Source organism: Papio anubis, chromosome 1 (assembly GCF_008728515.1).
Source record: "Papio anubis isolate 15944 chromosome 1, Panubis1.0, whole genome shotgun sequence".
Lineage (NCBI taxonomy): Eukaryota > Metazoa > Chordata > Mammalia > Primates > Cercopithecidae > Papio > Papio anubis.
The window spans coordinates 39,024,480-39,047,823 of record NC_044976.1 but is presented as its reverse complement, the minus strand read 5'-3'; the positions used below and the strand labels follow the sequence as shown (position 1 = coordinate 39,047,823).

Sequence of the window (23,344 nt, the reverse complement as noted above, 5' to 3'; positions counted from 1 at the left end):
GAAAGAGTCAAGCCCTGGTTTCCATCCAGTGTCCCCACCCTGGCATGTCACCATGTATGGCTCCCCACTGCCCACAGGGTAAGGCCCACCTCCACAGCCTGTCAATCAAGGCCCTGTACTCTGCAGGTCTTGGGGCAAAGGAGTGAGGGGAAGGAAGTCCCATCTCAAGGCCTTTGCTCCACTGTTCCCTCCACCTGGAGCTCACTTGAGATAAAAATCATGAGCACCCACAGTTCAGTGCTCCACACAGAGGGCTGAGGGGTCTTTTCTCCACTTCTCTCTAGCTGGCAAAACCTTTCTCATCCTTACTACTTGGCCTCAATGCCACCTTCATCCTTCACTCAGCAAACATTCACTCATTGTTGACCACATGCCAAGAACTGTGCTCAACTCCACCTGCCCAGTTCTCACAGTCCCATGCAGAAAAGCAAAAAACACACAGGGCTGGGTGAACAGAGCTCTGGGGGCACTGAAGGGGCCTCAGTCAAGCCTGGGGTAATGGGGATAGGGAGTGCTTCCAAGAAGAGGTGGTGCTCAAACTGGGGCTTGAAGGATGAATAGGAGTTAGCCAGATGACGCAGCAGGCAGGAGAGGGGAGGGAGTTGCAGGCAGAAGGAAAAGTACAGAAGCCCTAAACAGTGCAATGCTTTGGGACATTATAAGTCATTTCTTAAGGTGAGAGCAAAGGATGCTTGTGTGGAGGGCATTTCTGACTTGGGCACTGGGGGTCAGGGAGTCACTGTCATGTGGATTGAGGAAGGAGGGCAGGTTTGGAGGGAGATGCTGAGTTTGAGATGCCCAGGGGATGAGGAGGAGAGGTGTCAGCAGGCAGGAAGCGCAGGGATGAAACTGCAGAGTGGAGGCTGTCATCATAGGGGTGACCCCTGATGTAGGAGTGTATGAGACCACCCCCTGAAACTACGTACTGAGAAGAGGACTGGAGACAAAGCCCCAACATTCAAGGGGCAGAAACAGGAGGCAGAGCTGCTGATAGAACCAAGAGAGAAAAGGCAGAGAGGCAGATTTGAGGAAAGTCAAGGGGGGTGCATTCAAGAAGGAAAGGCCCAGCAGGCAGCCATGGTGGCTCCCGAGGCCGCCATGGGAGGATCGCTTGAGCCAGGAGTTGGAGATCAGCCGGGACAACATAGCAAGACTCTGTCTCCACAAAAAAATTTAAAAACTAGCTGGGTATCTTGGAGTCCCAGCTCCTCGGGAGGGTGAGGTGGAAGGATCGCTTGAGCCCAGGAGGCTGAGGCTGCAGTGATCATAGTGATCATGTACTCCAGCCTGGGTGACAGAGTGAGGCCCTGCCTTAAAAAAAAAAAAAAAAAAAAAAAGAAAGAAAAGGAAAAAAAGAAGCCGGGCGCGGTGGCTCAAGCCTGTAATCCCAGCACTTTGGGAGGCCGAGACGGGTGGATCACAAGGTTAAGAGATCGAGACCATCCTGGCTAACACGGTGAAACCCTGTCTCTACTAAAAAGTACAAAAACTAGCCGGGCGAGGTGGCGGGCGCCTGTAGTCCCAGGTACTCGGGAGGCTGAGGCAGGAGAATAGCGTCAACCTGGGAGGCGGAGCTTGCAGTGAGCTGAGATCCGGCCACTGCACTCCAGCCTGGGCGACAGAGCGGAGCCCATAGGGGCCCCCTGGGGACGCAGCATGGTGGAGTGGCTAAATGCATGGCTCCCAGAGAGGGACATGCTGGGTTCGAATCCTGCCTCTACCGCCTGTCAGCTATGTTGGCTTTGGGCAAGTTATTAACTTCTTTATACCTTAATCCCCCTGTCTGTAAAATAGGGCGAATGTATTTTTTTTTTTTAGGATAAAAAGCATGGAGGGGAGGGACTGATACCCCCACCCAGGCTCTGTGCGTCCCCAGGTTGTATCTCCCTCTCTCTGCTGGGCCATGGGTCACACTGTCCTTTCCCCATCCCCTGTCGCTCCCACCAGACTGCCACCAATCCCCAGAGGCTGGAAAATGAGATGAGTGAATGAGTTCACCCAGGGAACGGGCAGCGGGGGGGCAGCGGGGAGGCAGCACTTCTCCCATGTTACCCCAGTATAAGGAGGGAAAGTGGAAAAGGCCCCGTGTGGGCTGTGCCCTTGAGCCATCAGGTCCCTTCTAGCCTCAGTTTCCCAATCTGTGAAATGAAGCCCGTAGATCTGCTCCAGCTCTGAGGCCTGAGGTTCTGTACAGCAGGGATATATGGAGAGAGGATGGGGATAGAAAGGCCAGTTCCCGACCTGCTGGTCCTGCCTCTAAGGGAGGAAGTTCCACAGGGTCTGAATCCCTACTGTGCCCAGGGGCTGGTCCCTCTAGTAGAGGGTGGCAGCTGGGCCAAGATGGGCAGGAGTGAAGACGCCTGAGATTGTGCTGACAAAGCTGTTCCTGCTTTTCCTCTTTCTCTCCCTGTCCCCTCCCCTCCCGGGGGGACGGCCAAGCCCAGCAAAAAATAAACCCAAAGACAGCAACCTGGACAGGCCTGAGGCTCCCAGAGAGAAGTGGTGGGGAAGGAGGAGCAGCCTGTGACCCTCCCACCACTGCCCAAAAGCCAGTGGGTACCCGATCTGATCCCTACCCCATCCCCCACCCACACCCCGCCAAAGTTGGGCTCAAAGGGAACAGGCATCTCCCCTCCATCTTTCACTCTGTGGGAGCTTGATAGGGACAATTCAAGTAAATGTTGTCCAGCCCAGCTAGATGGGGGCCTCCAGGTTTTTGAAATAATACCCCAGGAAATCTCATTCACCTCCTGGTTCTTGGGCAGTCCTTCCTGCTGTCTGACCTCCATCTCTCCTGCTTTGATGGGAACCATGCTCCATTTATCTCCAGTGAGCTTTCCTCCAGTCCCACCTTCCTGGCCTGGGTGTCTAAGGAGTCTCAGGAGAACGTGCCTCAAGATTTCCCTTCCAGGCTTTAGGCTAGAGACCCCACTGTACCCACTGTTCCCCAAAATCTCCAGGGGTGAGGAGGGAGGGAATCGCTGAGCTCCCATTGCCTCCCTCCCTCAGGCGCTGCCCATGGATTCCCAGCCCAACCAATCTGCTGCCTAGGGTTGCCCTTCTTGTTCCTCACCCCTCCCCGTGCCAACCCCCAGGGCACACAGCTCCTGCCCCAGCGACAGTGTTGCCAGGGAGCCTGGAGTCCTGGGGGCTCTGTGTAGCCACTGAGGTCTGCTCAGCATCCTTTCTCCAGCCCCTCAGAGCCTCCAATGTGGGCAGGCAGCCCCCTGAGTGCCCTGTGAAGTGGCACCCTGTCCCCTGAGGGGCCCCCAGAGAAGATGCTAGAAGAGAGCTTCCTATGAGGTACCCTATGAAGTTCAAGGTCCTGAGACAGCAGTTTCTCTCATTCACCCAGCATGACTGTGTGCCAGGCAGCCCTGAGAGGTCCACTTTCCTGTTAGGCCCATTTTACAGAAGAAGATACCGAGGCTCAGGAACTGAGGTAGAGTAGGGGTGGGCACCTTCCTAGTAAGCATGGGGACTAAGATCTCTAAATCTCCCTTGGGATTCCCTGCCTCATTCCCCGTAATCATTTGCTCTGTAGAGAGTGGGGGAGTGCCCTCCTCTCCCGGGAGTCCCTGGCTGTCTCTCTGGGCATCATGGCTCTACTTTGATCTCCCTGGGGCCAGGTCAGTTGCCAGGGTTGGACCATGAGGCCCAAACTCGGCCGCACAATGGCCCTCTGGCATACACTGTCCTTCCATAATTCATAGACACACTCACAGCTGCACACAGACCAGATCTCTCTCCAAACATCTCCCTGGGAGAAGAGGCAGCTGAGACCAGTGGTCCCGGCAGACTCTGAGACCTCCTCATAGTGCTCCCAATCCCCCGCCCTGCCAGGCAGGGCACAGGCATGGTCTAGCTCTCTCTGGCTCCCTGGTCCTGGTATGGAGCTGATGCTCTGTAACTGTTTGTCAGACGAAGGAAGAAACAAATCAGTGAGCATCCTAGGTAGCCAGGCTGGGGTCCATTCATGAGCTGCGTGACGTCCCTTCACCCAGCCTCACTTTGCTCAACTGTGACATGAAGAAGACAGCACCCACCTGATATGATGGCTGTGAGGGTTACACGAGAGAATGTAAGTCAGACACTGACGGGCAGGGCCCACAGGAGGCCCAAAAGACACAGCCTCAGCTCCTGTGGAGAGCCACTCGCCCCGGGACCCAGGCAGACATAGCTCCTGCTCCCTCCGGAGCACACTTAGACACACTCATCTTGCTGAGCCCAGCACACCTGCCACCCTCTCCCCGGAGGAGAATGAGGACAGTGATTACAGCATAATGATAACAGTAAGGATGATCATGACTAACAGTGCCCGGCAGTGTTCGGTGCCTTATCTCATCCAGTCCTGACAATCTTAGAGGCAGGTATTAGGATTATTCCCATTTTTCAGATGAGAAAACTGAAGCCCAGAGAGGTTAAGTAACTTGCCCAAGGACACATGACTGCTAAGGCTAGAACCAGGAAGGAACGCAGATCTGTCAGCCTCAGAGCCCGTGCTCTTTGCTCCCCGCAGGACAGCTTTTGGAGAAACAAAAAGTCCCTGCTATTCCCCTATGCCAGCCTCTCAACTCCCACACTAGGAGCTTCCCCCAGGGCAAACATGCAGAATTCCCTGCTGGGGGGCTCCGTAGCCCACAAGAAGATCGGACCTTCCCTAAAGACCTGCATTGGTGCTAGGGAGGTAGGAGGGAGTCTGGGGAAGTTCCCCGGGCAGCCTTCTTTGTGGGCAGGGCCTTGGCCTTCCTCTTTCCCTGCTCCCAGGCAGTTCCAGCTCCTTTGACTGGCTCAGAGAGCCTGAAATTAATCATCCACTCAAAGTGCTGCCATCAGCCCAAGAATAATAATCACCTCTTGAAACACTCCTGGCTTAAATATCCCAAGGATAAGGGCTTCAGCAGCAACAGGGATTGAAGTTAGACATCCAGCAGGGCATCTTCAATGGAAGAATGAACGTACTATGGAGTTGGGGTGGGGTGGGCAGACAGTGAGAGATGGAACCGGCTCCAGTGACACCAAAGAACTCCAGAAGAAAGAGGCAAAGGAGTGTGAGGGGGAGTGCAAGAGGGAGGGGGAGGGCAGTGTAAGAACAGGATGGTCTCCCCAGCTCCTTACAAAGACCAAGCAAAAGGACTGGGGTTGAAAAACAGCAGCACGAAAAATGTGGGTCACACTCAAAGACTTTCCCAATCACAAGGCAAAGTTCTTAGAGCATCCATCCCCCCTATTGGCTAGGTTGGGACAATTGTTATCTAAAGTCCTGATCTGGGAGACAAAAGGCTTGGGTTCCTGGCACAGTTCTCCACGAACTCACTAGGTGTGACCTTGGATGAGTAGCTGCCCCTTTCTATGTCTTGGTGTACCCAGCAGTACACCACAAGGTCAGATCGAAGGACCTCCAAGGGCCCTCCAGGAGGAGCAAAGGCCAGCGAAGTTCTAGGAAGCCAGCCACCCCACTCCTCCACAGTTCTGAGGCTGCCCTCCAGGATGGCTACGAAAATACACACAGATCCGCAAGGGCAGCCCTGCAGTTGTGTATAGGTGAAGGCCAAAAACTCAAGGACAGGAGCAAGCTTTGTTCTGTCCTAGGGGTCTGGGCTGGAGCCACAGGCCCGGGTGTGTGTCTATGGTGAGTGTCTATGAAGTCAGGGAAAAGGTAGGGGCAGCTGTAAGCTAGAACTCTTTGTTGGATGGATGCTATGTGTGTGTTTGGGTTTGTGTGTCGATGTTGCAGTGAGTGTGTGTGTGAGACATTCAGACAGGTACGCAGCAGTGACGTGGGTCTACAACTAAAACGTGGCTGCAGTGGGTGAGGCTGGCAGTTTCCACTCAATTCCACAAAATGCCATCACAGCCCACCTCGTGCTGACTGTGTGCAGGGTGCTGGGGATGGATAGACAGATGACACAGGAGTGCTGTTCTTGAGGAGCCTGGGCTTGGGGTGCTGCTAGCTGAGGCTGTGGTGCGGAGAGCAACAGCTCCCAGTTTGTCCCCGCTCTGGGCTGAGGCTCTTCCACATTAACTGGGTGGCCTCTGCTGAGTCCCAGTTTCCCCATCTGTCAAAAGAGGAGGACAACAGTGCCCACCTCACAAGGCTGCAGAAGGACACAATGAGACTGGTTTAGAGAGAGTTCAACACGGTGCCACGGTGCAGCTGGTGCTGCACACACGACCAGAGATTTCAGTTCAGACTCCAAGAGCCAAGCCTGGTGGCCACTAGGAACAGAGAACAGTCCCGCACAGGGAAGCAGGAAAAATTTCAACTCTCTGCCCCGGCCTAGCCCAGCTGAGGTCTCTGCACAGAGTCCGCTGTATCTGCTACTCATTTCCCAGGTGACTTTGGACTCCAGAACCTCAGTTTCCTTACAAGTAAAATGGGGCTGTCAAAATGTGAGGACCGACTGACCTAGTGGGGATGCCTGAGGGTTCTGAGGACCTTTTGCTGGGATGATTTCCAACCCAGGCGATGTTCTTTCTCAGATGGCCGGGGTGGGAGGTCAGGGGCTTCAGGGTTAGGAGTCTGCGGGCCCCAGAAGCTGCTGCCACCTCCTCCCCTCCCCATTCCCACAGCTTCTGACCCCAGGGACAAGGCTGAGGGAGGATGTTTACAGAGCCGCAAACCTTCACATAGAGAAAGTCTGCTGGGCCCTGGGGGCTGGGAGCAGCAGGCATGCGGCTCATAGTGGCTGGGGAGGATGGAGGGAGATAGGGTCTGGCCCAGCCCCCTCCAGCACTCTGACTTCAAGGGAAGCTGCAGCGGCCTTTGAGAGGGGGCAGCAAGGGGACCGAGAGCATTCCCCTCAAGGGCTCAGTGAGCAGGATGGGCCACGAGGTGATGTTTCTTAAAATTCAGAGAGCAGGGTCTGTGAAGGCTTGAGGGCTTAAATCAGGGACGGGGGTGTAGGAGTGGGATGGGGTTTGGTGACCAGACTGAGGGTCTAGAGAGGGAAAACTTGGAGAGGGGCCCAGTGGCCCCTCATTCTGGATCCCAACAGGAGAAGACAGGAGTCAGCAGTCCTCTCTTCCCAGAGGTTGCAGCTGCCGCAGGACAGGCCGAATCCGGGCTTGTACTCTAGGCAATCTTCCACCTCTTGGAGCCAGAAAGATGTAGGTTCTGTGTGGGGCTCAGAGGGGACCGGCTGGCAGATGGGAGGGAGGCATACCCTAGGGGGAATGGGCTCCTCTCACCCCAGCTCCCTCCTTCCTGAGCCCTTCTCTCTCTCTTTTTAATTGACAAGGTTTCATCCGGTCACTCAGGCTGGAATGCAGTGGCGCAATCACAGTTCACAATAGCCTAGAATTCCTGGGCTCAAGCGGTCCTCCCACTTCAGCCTCCCAAGTAGCTGTGACTACAGGTGTGCAGCACCATGCCCAGCTAATTTTTAAATTTTGTAGAGTCAGGGGTCTCACCATGTTGCCCAGGCTGGTCTGGAACTCCTAGGCTCAAGCGATCCTCCTACCTCAGCCTCCCACAGTGCTGGGATTATAGGAGAGAGCCACTGCGCCCAGCTCAGAGCCCTTCTCTTGCAGGCTCTTCTGCTGGGGCCCCTCCTGCCACAGCCTGCATCTCTGGGAAGGGGGTCCTAGCTAACGGTACTCCCTGGACTCCCCTTACTTGGGCTGCCACTGAGGGAGATTGGGAAGAAGAGAAAGGATTTGACCAAAAGTGTAGTGGTCAAGCTAGGAGTCCAACAGCAGGAAGTACTTCCTGGCAAGACCCTGCAGTGTGACTGAGAAACCCCACATCTGGAGCTCCTCAAAAACAAGAGAGACCTTCCGTGTGGGCCCCCTCCCCCAGCCCCAATAAGAACAACCATCTCTCACGCTCAGACAGGCCCCCGCAGCTTACCAAGCTCTTTTCCACTCCATTACCTCATCAGAGAGAGCCGCAAGGTTGGGGCCTCTACCCGCTTTGACGACCTACAGACCTAAAGCTCAGAGAGGCACAGCGATCAACCCAACGTCACAGAGCACACAAGAGGTGGGGTTCCTGACACCTCTGCTCCCTTTGACCTCTAAGATGGGTGACCAATTCCCTGAGATCCTTAAACACCAGGGCGCTTTCACACCATACTTCCTCCCCTAGAGCTCCCAAGACATGCCCTGGCCCTGGGCTCCCGGGGAAAAGTGGTCAGGACAAGCACGGCCCTGGCGAGGGCATTTCCTGGCATTGGGAAAGGGCAGGATGTGGGGCAAAGGTGCCAGTGGATTAGCTCCTGGAGAGGAAGGGGCGGTCCTTTCAAAGAGGCAACCATAGCGCCTGGCAGGGGACAGGAGGCAGGTCCTTCACCTCCACTGACCCTCGTGGGGGCCATGAGGCCAAGCCTGGGGGATAAGGACCCAACCTCAGAGCCCTATTGGCTTCCCCAGGCCCAGCCATGCCTTGGAAAAGTCACTTCTCAAGAGGAGCCCACGGAGGGCACAGTTGTTCTCTGGGGGGTGTCTCACCCTCCTTGGGCACTCAGCCACTCCTAAGGAGCAGTCCCCATCCCCTCACCCCCAACTCCACCAGCCCTGGGCCTTCCTCACTCCAACAGGCCTCTTTATAGCCACAAACATTCATCCCAGGCCTCCCAATGGGCACTAAGGGCTGGGCTACTCCTAACAGTTGACCCTGAACCAAAGCTTGACCTCATGTCCTGAGCAATTTCAACTCTCTGCCCTGGGCTAGCCCAGCTGAGATCTCTGCAGAGTCAAGGCTGCCACCCCCAACGCACTTAATGGCCGAGAGAGTCCTCTTTCCCACCCTGCCCCTCCCTGTGCCGCATCTTTCTCCCCTTCACCTCTGAAATTCTGTGGGCCCAGTTCAGATGGGGCAGAGGCAGGCCAGCAGGCACCCAAGCGACAGGCGGAAGGACAGACCCAGAGACAGGTGGAAAAGAGAGGTAGAGGAAGAGTGCACAGTCAGGTGGACAGGTGGATAGGCAGATGCACAGACAGGCACCCAGATAACTGCATAGGCCACAGATGGATGGAAACAGGCAAGCAGAAGGACTGCGGACAGTTAGGTGGAGAGATGAGCAGACTGGCCAACTTGCACACAGGTGGAAACTCAGGCTGGCAGAGGGACAGCCAGGCCAGCAGGAGGGCTGCTGGACGGTCAGGTGTGCAGGCAGGTGGGCCACCCAGGAGACCCCAGCGCCAAAGGGCCCTCTCTGTTGGCAGCAAAAAGGGATTAATAGCTACACATTTTCCAGGGACCAGAGGTCTCTCTCTGGGCATCTCTGAGCGTCCCAGCGTCAGGCCCAGCCCTTCAACTGATATCTGCGGGGCCTCTCATGTTCCCGGCTGGGCCAGGCCGTCCCCCAAGACTGAGCTCTGAGCTGCCAAAATTCGCTCTTTACATCCAAGAGGGGTCAGTGTTTCTGAAAGTTGTAGGAGCCTGGTGAGAGGGAGGAGGGGGCCCCAGCAGCGACAGTGTTTCCAAACCTACCCCTCTCCTCTTTCTTTTTCCCCTGGTGCTTAGAGCCAGGCCTGGTGCTGCAGGCCAGCAAGGCAGGCGAGCTGGGCCAAGCCGGCAGGGCAGGGCAGGGCAGGCAAGGCGGCCGCTGCTGCCACTGGGAAGTTGAGGGTGGAGGGGAAGACTGAGGGAAGACACAGATAAAGTCGGACACAGCATAGGCGAGTGTCAGGGCCCAGGTGGCCCACGGGGACCCCCATACACCCACAGTCAGCTGGCCAGGGGTGGGAATGAGGGCTGCCCTGGAGAGGAGCACCCCTGAGGGGAGCCCTTCATAGCTCAGAAGCTGGGGAGCAAGTGACAGAAGCGTGTGGGAGCCAAGGGGTCCTCTTTGTGTCTGGAACACAGGGAGGCAGTGGTGGGGAAGAGCAAAAGGGCGCCCACTCCAGGGGCCCCAGACTTCGCTGAGCGGACTCGGGGGAGGCAGCTGGCGGTGGGGAGTACCTGGGACAGAGCAGCAGAGGTTGGCGGTCAGGATGGAAATAAGCAGTTGCGGTGCGGGGAGGTCAGAAGCGAGGTCAAGCAAGGGTCAGGCCTGGGAGATCAGGGCTTAGGGTAGGGCTCAGCGAGGGGATCAGAAATGGGGCTCAGGCCTGGGGGCAGAGAGATGAGGGTCGGCCCTGAGGTAGGGGGCAGAAGGCGGAGCCGGGGCGGGGCGGCAGTACCCAGGGAGGCCAGGCTCGCGCGGGGACACGCGGAAGGGCGCGGGGTCGCAAACTCACATGAAGACGTGGTAGACGAAGGCCCAGCCGCGGGGCCGCTCCAGCACGTTGTAGACCCAGTTCTGCAGGCGGCGGTAGCGCTTGTGCGCGGCCGAGGAGCGCTGGCCGCAGGCGGAGCCCGAGCCGGAGCCCAGCCCAGGGAGGGGCGCGCCCGGCGGCAGGGGGCTGCCCAGGAGGCCAAGGCGGCGCGGGGAGCCGCCCCCGCCCGCCTCGCCCTGTTCGCTCTGCACTGCCGTGAGCGCCACCAGCTCTGCGCGGGGGGCGTCCCCGGGCGAGGGACCCAGGCCGAGGCGGCGGGGGGGGGCCTCGGCCATGGGCGGCGCCGGGCTGGGGGGGCCGGGGCCCGGGCACGGTGCGGGGCGGGGGCGCGCTCGGGGCGCTCAGCGGCGCATGGCTCGGACCCGGGGCCAGAGGGGCGACCCGGGGCAGGCGCGGGCGGTGGGGGCTCGGGGCCGGGCCGGGGCCGCGGGCGGGCGCTCGGAGCCTGGGGGCCTCCGGAGCCCGCACTGACCGCCCGCTTCCCCGGCGACTGGGGCTGCTCTTTCCGACTCCAACTCTCTTATTACGCGCTCCATGCCGCTCGCCTTTCCACCTGCCACCGGCGCGCGCCGCTCACATGTCACCCTCCCCCGCCCCGCCCCTCCCCCGCCCGCCCCACGGCCGCCTTCCCAAATCGGGAGGGAGCGAGCGAGCAAGCGAGGCGAGGCGGAGGGAGGGGACGCGCGGAGCAGGCGGCGGGGCAGGGCGCACGGGCGGCCGAGTTGGTGCCTGGGCCGAACCGCGTGGCGGGGGCAGCGCGCGGGGCCGGGAAGTCGGGCGCGTGCAAGCGGTGTCCACGGCTGCGTGGGGCAGTGGGGCCCGAAGGCCAGCCCGGGGTGGGACGCCTCGTGTGTGCTTGTGGAAAGTGGAGTCCACGTGGAGTTGTGGCCGCGGGCGGCAGGGGAAGGGACGCAGTGTCCCGTGGAGTTTAGGTGTAGACCAGTGGAGCGGCGTCTACTTGTGTGTGCAGGGTGGTGGCTGTGGGTCTACTGGGTGCTGGGATGGAGTTAGTGAAGTGTGAGTTGTGGGTCGGGTGTGGGTGGCTGCGAAAGTGGAGGTGGAGTCCAAAGGGGATGAGGTGTGTCTGTCCGGGTCGAGCCCTGTGTGCCTGGTGCGTGTGCTTAAAGTGTGCCCAGTGCTGTGCGTGGCTGGGTGGGCAGCGGCGGTTGTCCTGCTCTTACCTGAAAGGTCTGGAGCCCACGGGCTGCTGGGCAGCATCAGGGTGTGTGGAGCACAGTGGGCCTGGGTGTGTCTATCTTTCTCCCACCGACTGCCACCTCTGAGCTTCCCTTCATCATGATGGGGGAAGACCCACCCTGCCCAGAAGAGGGTCCTCCCGGATGGAGAGGCCTGCTCCCTTGCCTCACTCCCAGGTCAGGGAACTGGGTTTGGGCAGATGGAGTGTTGGGAGATGAGCTCTGAGCCAGCCCTAGGGGGGACACATAGCCCCTACCCAAGGTCCACAGAATCCCAGCCAGAAAAGGGGAGACTGTCCCAGGGCATTCCCTCTCCAGCAGGAAAGTTTTTCTTAGTCCCCGACCTCTATCTCTGTGGCTGTAGGGGACAGCCCCTCTCCTTTAGCCTTCCTGGGCCCTGCACAAGGCTGGTAACTTGGGTTTCACGATCCTCTTTCCCTCTTCCTCCACGGGAAGCTGCGGCCACACCAGCCGCTCCCTTCGCAGGCCCTGCCCCAGGGTGAGCCTTCCGCAGCAAACTCTTCCCGGTTCCTCCGGGAGGATCTCGAGGGACGAAGCCGAGCGGGAGGGGCGGGGGAAGGGGCGGGAAGGCGAGCTCGATTCTCAGCTGTCAGCAAAGGCAGCATTGATCTGCTGAGCGCCAGTGAGGGAGGGAGGGAGGCAGGGCCGTGGGCTGCAGGGACCGGGGGTCCCTAAGATGGGCTTGGCAGCAGGCCCACACCCCTACCCCATAGTGATCCTTTCCCCTCTGCCTAGCTGGGGGTGCCCTCTGGGGTCTGACCTGAATCTCTTCTGCTGCTCTTGGTCAAGGTGTGCCCAGGGCCAGAGCCTGGTGCCCCCAGGCAGGTTATGCCCAGATCCTCCACTGGAAGCTGGGGATGGTTTCTGGACCCCAAGGCCCTACTAGGGATGCAGTGCCTGGGCTGAGTTAACCCATCTTCTCTCTATGAGCTGAAGATGGCACCCCCAAAATATGCGGCACTGTCCTCCCTCTGTGGGACTGCCTGGCGGGTTCTTCTCAATCATGGATCCTGGGGAATGGAACTAAGGTGTAGGACGTGAGAGGTGCACAGGAAAGCAGTTGCAAGGGCCTTGGGGATGTTTCTAGGGGGTCTTTTTGAGGCTCTTCTTCTGTAACAGAAATGGAATTTGAATTCAGGTTCCCTTACCACCCAGAATATCTGAAACTGGGTCTGTTCTGGGAAATCTAATCTTCAAGCTCAGCATCACCTCTGGATCCCATGGCTCTCTTCCCAGCTGAGGGACTACAAAGGTTCTTTCCCCACCTTGTGAGGAGCCCTCACTGCAGGGAGAGTCTCTCATCATTCCCAACTCCACTCCAGATTACCTGCTCAAAGGCAGCAGAAAGAGGAAAGAGACTGTGGTTGCAGCTAGAGGGATGGAAGTTAGATCTCAGGAAGGACTTTCATAGGGCATAGAGGCCTGTTTCTCCTGCAGGCATATGGGTAATGGAGGGACACAGAACTCTTCCTAAGGGGTGGGAGGGACGGGGGAGATGATTCCAGGAGGCCACAGCAAATTTACTTGGCGTGTGTGTGCACATGGAGGAGTGAAGGGCCAGAAGAGAAAGTCCAGTTCAGAGAGGACAGGTGGCCACTATGAGGGTCACCGGACAGCCTTCCTGCCCCATCCGGATTCCCAGGACATGACTGGGAGGACGGCCTTTCCCCACCACAGCCTTTAGTGACTAAGACACTTTTCTGAGCAAACAGCTGTCTCAGGCTCCCTCAATTGGCCCCTCTGCTGGAGGGTACTGGACACTGTGGTTCCCCACCCTCCTCCTTCCCTCTCTCCCACCTGTTCCCCTGACCCCACCCTCAGCAGTTTCCTTTCCACCGCAAGCCCTGTCTCCACCCTGGAAACACTGTGAAAGCTTCCCTGCCCCGCTGAGGAGACGCACTTACCGACACTCACTCCCACCTGGGCAAGTCCCTTCCCCACCCTGGACTTGTTTCCCTGTCTGTGCAAGAAGTGGGCAGGGCTCCAAGATCTCCTGTAATTCATCACTGTCCCCATCATCCATCAATGGAGCAAGTATTGACTGCGAGGAAGGGTGGGAGGGTGAGCGCTCCCATTTGCTGAGCACCATCTGTGTGCCAGGTCCAGTCCCTTTTGGGCCAGAGAGCAGCACCTTGCTTGAGACAGCTGAGACTCTGAGAGGCACAGGGACTCACCTAAGTCTACACAGCCTATTGGTGACCCCCAGAACTGTCTGTGACCTGTGCTTTCCACTGACTGGCACCTGCCTGCTGGGCACTGGGTGCTGGGAGCTGAGGATAACCACACACGGCCAATCCTTGTTCTCTAGAACTTACTTATACCAAGGGATGAAACTTCCAGGTCTGAAAGGATGGAGGGCAGGGAGTGGCTAGGACTAAGGTCTCTCAGGCTAGGCTCTAGCCTGTCAGTGACTCCCACTGTGACCCCAGGTCAATCAAGGGCTCAGGTTCCTTTCCTGGAGTGGGAAGTGGGGTGGTTTAAGTCGGTGATTTTTAGACTTTATCAGCAAAGGAATCCTTTTTACAGACAGAATTGTAAGGTAGCACCCCAATGTGTACAAAGCTTTGGAGCAGAGGTGTGCTAGTTGAATTGAGGTGAGGAGGTCTGGGTTCCACTCACTCGCCTCCTAAAATCTCTCTGCCTGCTAGCCACCTGACCCTGGGCTTTCTTACAGCTCCAAGGGTTGCTGGAGGTCACAGGAGGGATAAGTCTCCACAGGCAATGACAGAGGGAGCTTTCCTAAGGACAGGAGTGGGGAGGACTGGGAGAGACGCAGAGAAGTACAACCAGTAATGCCTGCAGCTACCATTAATGAGGCCTGCAGTAAATCCTAAGCCTTGTGCAGGATATTTTACCTGCACTGTCTATTTCAGCATCCCCACAACCTTGTGCAGTAATACTGTTCAGTCTCATTTTATAGTCAAGAAGACTGAGGCTCAGTGAAGAGACTTGCCTTGTATAGCTCTTAATTCACCCAGGTGCTGCTGTAGTGTGTGTGTGTGTGTGTGTGTGAGTGTATTGGTGTGGGAAGGATGTTACAGAGCATTCGGAAGAGCAAGCTTAGCCAGGGGGATGCAGGAGGACTTGAATGCCAAGCTGGAGGGTCCAATTTGACTTGATAAGAAACAGGGAACCTGGCCAGGCCCTGAGGCTGGGCATGTTGCAGAGGCTGTGGCTCCCTAGGAGAGAACCCAGGATGGGTGAAGTGGGAAGCACCAGCACCCAGAGAGGCTGGCAGTGCTAGGGACAGAAAGAGCCCTAAACTACAAGTCATGGCTGGGCTTCCAGTCCTAGCTCCACCTGTGGACTACCTGGGGACCTTGGGCAAGCCACTCCACCTCTTCCCCACCCCGCCCCCCATCCCTGGCTATCAGGGCTGAATGCTATAATGCATGAAAAAGTTAGAGACCATGCAGGGGGCTGTACACACATGACCCATCTGTCGTACTGATTTTCAGGTACGTGTTTGAGGTGGAGCAGGGAGATGCTCTGGGAATTCCCTGGTCCTAGCAGCTCTTGTCAATCTAGGAAGCCTTCCTAGGAGGGGACTGGAGTGGAGAGTGCTCAGAGGGTGATGGCATCACATTATTGACCTCTGGGAACCCACCTCTACTGAGAGCAGGCGGAAGCATGAGAGAAAGATCAGGCCTTCTTCCTTTTCCCTCTGCAGCCCAGAAAGGACAACAGACTTAGGCCACCCACCAGGCGAGAGGTGCTGGAGGGGCCCAAGGAATTTCTTTTCCCCGGATCTGGGTGTGGCACTGACCTGCCCCCAGCCTAGACCAAGCAGGCCAGTCAGCTCAGAGCCACAGGAAGTGGGGAGGGAACAGTATTGCTGAGTTCAGTGAAATCAAACCCCCACTGATCCTCAGGGCTGGAGGGGGCCCACAGGGAGGAGACACAGAAGGAGAAAGGGGCGTGGAAATGAAGGTCAAAGCCCTCCCTTCTTGCAGGGCTCCTCCTCTGCCTTCAGGATTCTTCCTCTAAGATCCTTCCTCTAACCTCTACCCCTGGAAGACCATGCAGAAGGCAACAGTGCTGTGGTCCTGCTGGTTAACTCCATGTTCTCAGTGAGAACCACTGGGACAATGGAGTTGGCTGAAAAATGAAAAGGAAGGACTTTTCTGAGTTGCTGAGTGTGCAGTGGAAAAGAACTTCCATGCTCTCCTGGTGGGAGAAACTTGGATGAGGGCTCAGGGAGAGAGATGACGTGAGTAGGAGGGACTGGAGATTGAGTAGCAGGAAATGGGGTTCAGAAAGAGGCTGACAACCTGGTAAGGGAGATGGGATTCAGGGAGGAGAATGGGTGCTCCAAAGAGAGGCTAGAGACTCAGTGACAAAGATGGGAGGCTCAGAGACCAGGATTTCCATGTCAAGCTTGATTAAACACTTATTACATTCCTCCTCTTTGAAATATTAGGTGTGCAAAGCAAGGTAAGTGCTAAATAATTTTTTTATTTTTTATTTTTATTTATTTATTTTTTTTGAGACCAAGTCTTGCTCTGTTGTCCAGGCTAGAGTGCAGTGGTGTAATCTTGGCTTTCCGCAAACCTCTGCTTCCCAGGTTCAAGCTATTCTCTGCCTCAGCCTCTCGAGTAGCTGAGAATACAGCTACTGTATTCTCACCACCATGCCTGGCTAATTTTTGTATTTTTTGTAGAGATGGGGTTTCACCATGTTGGCCAGGCTGGTCTTGAACTCCTGGCCTTGAATTGATCTATCAGCTTTGGCCTCCCAAAGTGCTGGGATTACAGGAGTGAGTCACCATGCCCAGCTGATAATTAAAAGAAAAAAATACATATTTAAGCTCCAAAAGCAAGAATGGGGAATTGTGTAAGACCATAAGAGGTAATTCCTGGTGGCAAGCAGGAATTGAAGGTGTATTTCTGAGGAGGGGGTCCAGTGTCCAGTGGGGTGGGAGGGTGGGAAGTATAGTTGCCAACCTCAAAAATGCCAGGGGCAACAGTAGGCTTTCTGTTTAAAGCTGGGTCTGGTAAAGTGCTGCCTTCCATGAACAGGATTAAAATCTCTGTCTGCTAGCCACCTGGCCCCTGGCTTTAAGCAGAAAGCGGACCCTTATAAGTGTGACACCTCAGCCTGTCCACATGGGGTGTGGGCTCAGGATTTGATATCCAGGCCATGCAAAAATCCCAAACCAAGACACTGCTATAAGAGCTGATTTGACGCTGGTGCACTTCCACATGCCTTAGGCACATACAACTGAGAAATCATCCCTTAGGGTGGCCTCCACATTCCAGGGCACAGTCAGGAAAATGTGCTGAAAATAATCTCAAGGATAAGTTCCATAACACATTAGAAGCACCATACCTTGAGAGACATACCTCTCATGGGAGAATTTATACATAAAGACCTAGAGCTAATGGAGCAATCTGAAAGGAAATTTAATATAGCTAAAATCATCAAAAAGATAAAGGAAGAAGTAGCATCTATAAAACAAGAATAGAAAGATATCAAACAGAAACATGTAGCAGAAATGAACAGAACTATCTAGAAATTTTAGAAATGAAAACTAAAGTCACTAACATTTTTTAAAAAATCAATAAATAGGTTATCAGATATATCTGAAGAGAATTAATGAATTAGAAGCTAGAACTGAGGAAATCCTTCAGACTGAAGCACAGAATAAGGAGATTAAACAGATGGAAGAAAAGAGACATAGAAGATTGAATGAGAAATTCTAGCATATGCATTAAGGGTTTCAAAAAGGGATACTGGAGTGACTAAACTTGCCAAAAATAATCAATGAATTTCTAGATTTAAAAGGCCCACAGACTACCTAGTAAGATATCTTAGAAAACAAAACTCTATCTAGACACCTTGTAGTCAAAGCGTAGAATATCAAGAATAAATAGAAATTCTAAAAGCCACCAGAGAGAAAAGATGGCTTATCTACAAAGGTCCAATAATTGAGTTGACAGTAAACTTCTCATCAGCAACAACAGATGCCAAGAGACAATGGAATCATATCTTCCAAGTGCTGAGGGCAAATAATTGTGAACCTAGAATTCTATACCTTGCCAAACTGTCACTTAAATGAAAGGGCAAAATAAAGACATTTGACACATACAAGATCTTAGAAAGCTTCTGTTCCACAGACCTTCCCAGAAAGAGAGAAGACCAGGAGCTTGGGGGAGGGGCTGGGAGTTCACAGAGATGATGGGCACAGCACACAGCCAAGACTCTAAGGAGAGGCTGGAGGCTCAGGGATTGGAGGGAGGCTGGGTTCTGTTTCAGACCTCTCCTCAGCACCAGCCAGACATAGGAACCCAGCCCAGCCTGGTCCAGCTCAGGTTCTTCCCTCCTGAGTGCCAGTCTTAGTGTCTTTCTGTCCCCTCTTCCTGAGCCGTGGCAGTGGAACAGCACCCAAGCTGGGGGAGACACCAGCAGCCTGGCTCAGGAGGCCTTGAGGAAGCCATGGCCAAGTTGCTCATGTGACTGGGCACTGGGCCTCCATACGAGGGTCTTCTCCTCTTAGGAGCTCAGATGCCACCTCACTGAGGCCTATAGATGGCTGGAACTGTGGGATAAAAGCTAGGTCCCTACCCAGGAGTTTGTGGGAAGGGGACTCTCATTCTCTGTAGGAAAATAATCACAAGTGGAGGGGGCAAAACCCATGGGGGCTGGGTCAGCTGGGATAGGAGGCCTAGGAGCATCTGGCTCCAGTCAACCAGCTGGTGCCCTTGGGTAATATTTTAACATTTTTGAGCCCCAGTTTCTTTCTTATAAAATAGGGAGAATGCCTACCTAACAAGGATGTGAAGATGAAATGAGAATCCATGAGTACCAAGCTTTAGACGTATTTTCTTTTTTTTTTTTTTTTGAGACAGGGTCTCACTCTGTCACCCAAGCTGGAATGCAGTGGCATGATCTTGGCTCACTGCAACCTTTGCCTCCTGGACTCAAGTCATCCTTCCCAGCTCAAGCAATCCACCCCCCCCAGCCTCCCAAGTAGCTGGGATTACAGGCATGTGCCACCATGCCCGGACTAATTTTTGTATTTTTCTGTAGAGATGGGGTTTCACCAAATTGCCCAGGCTGGTCTCAAACTCCTGGCCTCAAGTGATCCTCCCGCCTCGATCTTCCAAAGTGCTAGGATTACTAGCATGAGCCACCATGCCTGGCCTTAGACATATTTTCCTAGACAGAAATTTCTTAAACAATAATCTCCATTGAACACCCCTGCCTGGCATATTATCATAGCTCAATAAAAAATTGTTAACAAGGGCCAGGCGTGGTGGCTCACGCCTGTAATCCCAGCACTTTGGGAGGCTAAGGTGGGTGGGTCAAGAGATTGAGACCATCCTGGCCAACATGGTGAAACCTCGTCTCTACTAAAAATACAAAAATTAGCCAGGAATGGTGGCAGGCACCTATAGTCCCAGCTATTCGGGAGGCTGAGGCAGGAGAATCACTTGAACCCAGGAGGCAGAATTTGCAGTGAGCCGAGGTTGCACCACTGCACTCCAGTCTGGCGACAGAGTGAGACTCCATCTCAAAAAAACAAAACAAACAAAAAGAATTCTTAACAAGAAAAAAATGTCATGGTGAGAGCAGATGAACAGAAGTGAGAATATGTGCAGTGTGGCTGCAAGGATGGTTTTGTGTTCATTCACTCACTCATCAGTTTACTGTTACCCTCTTGGTGCCAGGCTCTGTGCTGCGCTCCAGAGGTGGAGATGACCCTGGACTTGAGGACTGCCTGTGAGGAAGACAGCCCAAACCAGAAAACTCTTAACAGCAAGGTTGAGGGTTTCTTCAGAGGCTAACTTGGTCTTATGTTCGTTGTCTCTCTCCCCCGCCCCCAACCCAACCCCCACCCTCAGCCCACTCATTAATGTAAGTTCCATGGTAGCAGACAAGTCAGACTTTTTTTTTTTTTTGAGACGGAGTCTTGCTCTGTCACCCAGGCTGGAGTGCAGTGGCCGGATCTCAGCTCACTGCAAGCTCCTCCTCTCGGGTTCACGCCATTCTCCTGCCTCAGCCTCCCGAGTAGCTGGGACTACAGGCACCCGCCACTTCACCCGGCTAGTTTTTTGTATTTTTTAGTAGAGACGGGGTTTCACCGTGTTAGCCAGGATGGTCTCGACCTCCTGACCTCATGATCCGCCCGTCTCGGCCTCCCAAAGTGCTGGGATTACAGGCTTGAGCCACCGTGCCCGGCCAAGTCAGACTTGTTTTAAGCTGTATTCACAATGTTTAAAACAACATCTGACACACAGAAGGTGCCAAAGAAACATCTGCTGAGCGACTGTATATGAGCTCTAATAATAGAGGTTGTAGAAGTTCACATGGGAACATTGAAGAGGTCTTGAAGTTTCTCAGCAAGGGCCATTTAAATTGGGCCTTGATGGATGTATAGAAGCTCAATAAGTGAAAAAGGAAGTAAAAGGGCATTTCAGGCATTGTAGCTAGCACATTCTGAAAACATGGAGGAAAGTTCAGGGATCGGTAATTGGGTGTGACAGGACCATAGAGTACAGGAGGTGGTGGGGGAGAGGAGAGTGAAAAGAAACAAAGCTGGGGAGATAAGAAGGACCTTGAACCAACTTGAGCTGTCAGAAAGTCCTTATTAAAATCTAACCACCGACCTTGAGGCAACACTCTGGAGAGGGCAGAATTTCCAGCTCTCACTATTATCCTAGGGAGGACCCTCCCTTCAAAGGGTGAGGGTCTCATCAGGAAGGGGGTTAAGAAAGGGGACAGTCACACTCCCACTAGTTCCTAGAATTGTCTACAGTTGGGATGAGTGGGACAGGGCACCTCCCAGAGACACAGGTGAGGGCTGCATGCTGCCCCCTTGTGGCCTCCACAGACCTGAGCGGCAAGGAAGCCAGCCAGATGGTCTGCTCCTGATTCCAGGGGTCTCCAGTCTCCAAAGTCATCCTTGTGGCAAGTTATCCCACCCACCAGCTGTCCCCAGACCAGACCCAACTGCTTTATTTATTTCACACATACTCAAGGCTGGGCCAGTCAGTTCAGGAAGACTGAATAAAAGGGGATAGTTCACATTTCAACAGCCTGCCTCTTTCTTACCTATATACACGTCACCTTTGGCCAGGGAGCAACTGTGTATGCACAGGGGGTCAGGAGATCAGTGTTTTGGTTTCAATTCCACCCTTAATTCATGGAGTGACCTTGGGCAAGTCACTGCACTTCACTAGCCCTCCCATGACTCCATCTCTAACACAGGGATCATGATGCCTCTTCCTGTCTCCCCTGCAGGGTCACTGTGAAGATCATCGGGAGGGAGGATGGATGCTGCAAGTGCTAGGAAAAATGTTTAAAAAGTGCTCCGGATGTAAGGGGATCATGCTGGGTATTAGATAGGGGCTCTCTTGGGCTGCACCAAAGGGTTTGTTTTCACCAGGATGAGCCCTGCTGGCAGGGCAATTTAAAGGGAAAGTGTTCAGCAGGGAAGCTGCTTGCTAATCACAACTGACCGAAACATCTCTAAAACAAGAATGGAAGTCTACAGGAAAATGGGGACCCACTCATTGGCCTGAAACTACAATCATACTTGGGTTTTCAGGAATGAACCAGAGCAAACAAGGCGGGACATAGGATGTCAGGAAATTAAATTGTGGAGCTTCTGCCTGAGGTCCCTCTGCACTTCCACTTTCTCCCTCTTGCATTCCCTGCATGCGGGGCTAGGCACACGGATATCAGTGAAAACTTGCTATTATATGATGTCTCGCTAAGACTGAGTTCAGGACAGCTGGAAAGGCCAGAAGATCCCCTTCAGAAAAAAGTCCAGAGCTAGAATAAAGATAACTAGATATAGGAGGGACTGAATTTGGGAGTCGCGAGCATGTGGGGGCTGACCCTGACTCACTGTGTTATGGGGGCCGACTTAGTGACTTCTCATGGTGAACTGTCACCTGCTTTACCTACCCTGATGACACTCCATGTCATTCTGAATACACAGCATCATGTATCCAAAACCTTAAAGCTAAAAAAACTTTGCCTTTGAAAAACAAACAAAAAAAAGTTGTCTTTTATAAGAAAGACTTTATAAGACTTTTGTAAGATGAGACTTTACCTCGTCTCATCTCTTTTTGCTTTGGTGGCCAGGAAGCTCAGGGTCAAATAATTCTAATAACTACACAGGTCTTTATAACCATATTTGTGTTGTTTTCTATAATCCTGATTTCCTACCAGATTGTTTTTCCTAATTTATTATTTCATTGTGTTGTTTTCATTGCAGTTTTTTCTTATGGACTGAGGTAAGGCATAGTGAAGTAGATGCTGAGTACTTTATAAGCTACCATCATCAAGACAATATAAGCAACAGGATGCCCCAATTTGGAGTAAAGGGTAGAGCTGGCCAGACTTGAATCTAGGCAAAGTATTTAAGCAGATCCCAGAAATCTGGGCAATCTCCTGGGAGGAAGAAAGAGCAGAGGGCATTCGAGTTATCTGAAACTACTTGTTGAAAACCAATTCATGTCTTACCCCCATGGTTTACAGTGGATATTTCATGAGATAATCATAAAAGCATCAGGTTCAGACTTGAAATCATCTAACAGAAGCCTTTCCCCAATTTCCACCTCACTCACTGAGACAGTCCCAAAGACAAGGGAGGTATCTGCCCATGGGTTTAGGGCAAATACCTACATTTCCTGGCACCCAGCTCACTGTTCTTCCCACAACAGCAGCTCATTCCAACTGGAAGGATGGCATGGTGGAGGTAAGAAAGATGGCTCATCACTGGCCTCTGTGGCCAATGAGTAAGTGGAATGCTCTCTCTATTCTCTCTGCTTCAATTAACAGGAAGTAGGTCTTGGCTGTAGAACTCTTGGCTGACAAGGCACCTGGGTTGTTCTCTGGCAGATGCCATGCCATTGGTAATGGGCGTGGCCACAGCAGGTAGCTGAACAGCAGCCTGTGCCAGGCAGGACTGGAAGGATTTACCCCAGGTTTGTTTGATAGAGCCAGCTTTCTCCATGAGAGATGCCCTCTTGACCCTCAACCAGGCAGGAGACACAGCTCAATCTGATACATGGTGAGAATCTAGTAAGTCCAGCAGGCAAGCATCTCTGAGCAGCAAATATATTGATGAAGTTCACTTTTTTTTTTTTTTTTTGAGACGGAGTCTCGCTCTGTCACCCAGGCTGGAGTGCAGTGGCCGGATCTCAGCTCACTGCAAGCTCCGCCTCCCAGGTTTATGCCATTCTCCTGCCTCAGCCTCCCGAGTAGCTGGGACTACAGGTGCCCACCACCTCGCCCGGCTAGTTTTTTGTATTTTTTAGTACAGACGGGGTTTCACCGTGTTAGCCAGAATGGTCTCGATCTCCTGACCTCGTGATCCACCTGTCTCGGCCTCCCAAAGTGCTGGGATTATAGGCTTGAGCCACCGCGCCCGGCCGAAGTTCACTTTTAAGACTGGCTGAGGTAGGTCAGGCACAATGGCTCATGCCCGTAATCCCAGTACTTTGGGAAGCTGATGTGGCAGGATCACTTGAGCCCAGGAGTTCAAGACCAGCCAGGGCAATAAGTGAAACCCTGTCTCTACAAATAAATAAAAAAAGTTAGCTGGGCATGGTGGTACCTGACTGTAACCTGACTGTAGTCCCAGCAACTCAGGAGGCTGGGGTGGGAGGATTGCTTGAGCCCAGGAGACTGAGGCTGAAGTGAGCAACACAGCAAGACAGACAGACAGACAGACAGACAGACACACAGACACACACACACACACACACACACACACACACACACACACACACCGGCTAAGGACCTGTTTGATTTACATACACAGCATGAAGTTCCCTTCGCTTTGAACATCCCCTGGCCCTCTCTCCCAGACACAACCTGAGGGCAAAATGAACCTTTCCAAGCAAAGTGGCCCCATGAATGCCCCCAGACACAGAAACCCAGACTCTAAA

The 23,344-nt window shown here is 54.0% G+C and overlaps 1 protein-coding gene across 1 annotated transcript in view; it reads right to left on the bottom strand.

The window, feature by feature from the left end:
* The window catches only part of KCNQ4 (potassium voltage-gated channel subfamily Q member 4), a 56,608-nt gene extending 45,802 nt beyond the window's left edge, over positions 1-10,806 (bottom strand). Inside the window, exon 1 of the mRNA XM_031667465.1 lies at positions 10,186-10,806. Within this exon, the coding sequence (XP_031523325.1) occupies positions 10,186-10,499 (314 nt within the window). The 5' untranslated portion in view covers positions 10,500-10,806. The remainder of the gene's footprint in view (positions 1-10,185) is intronic.
* Positions 10,807-23,344: the final 12,538 nt, after the last annotated feature.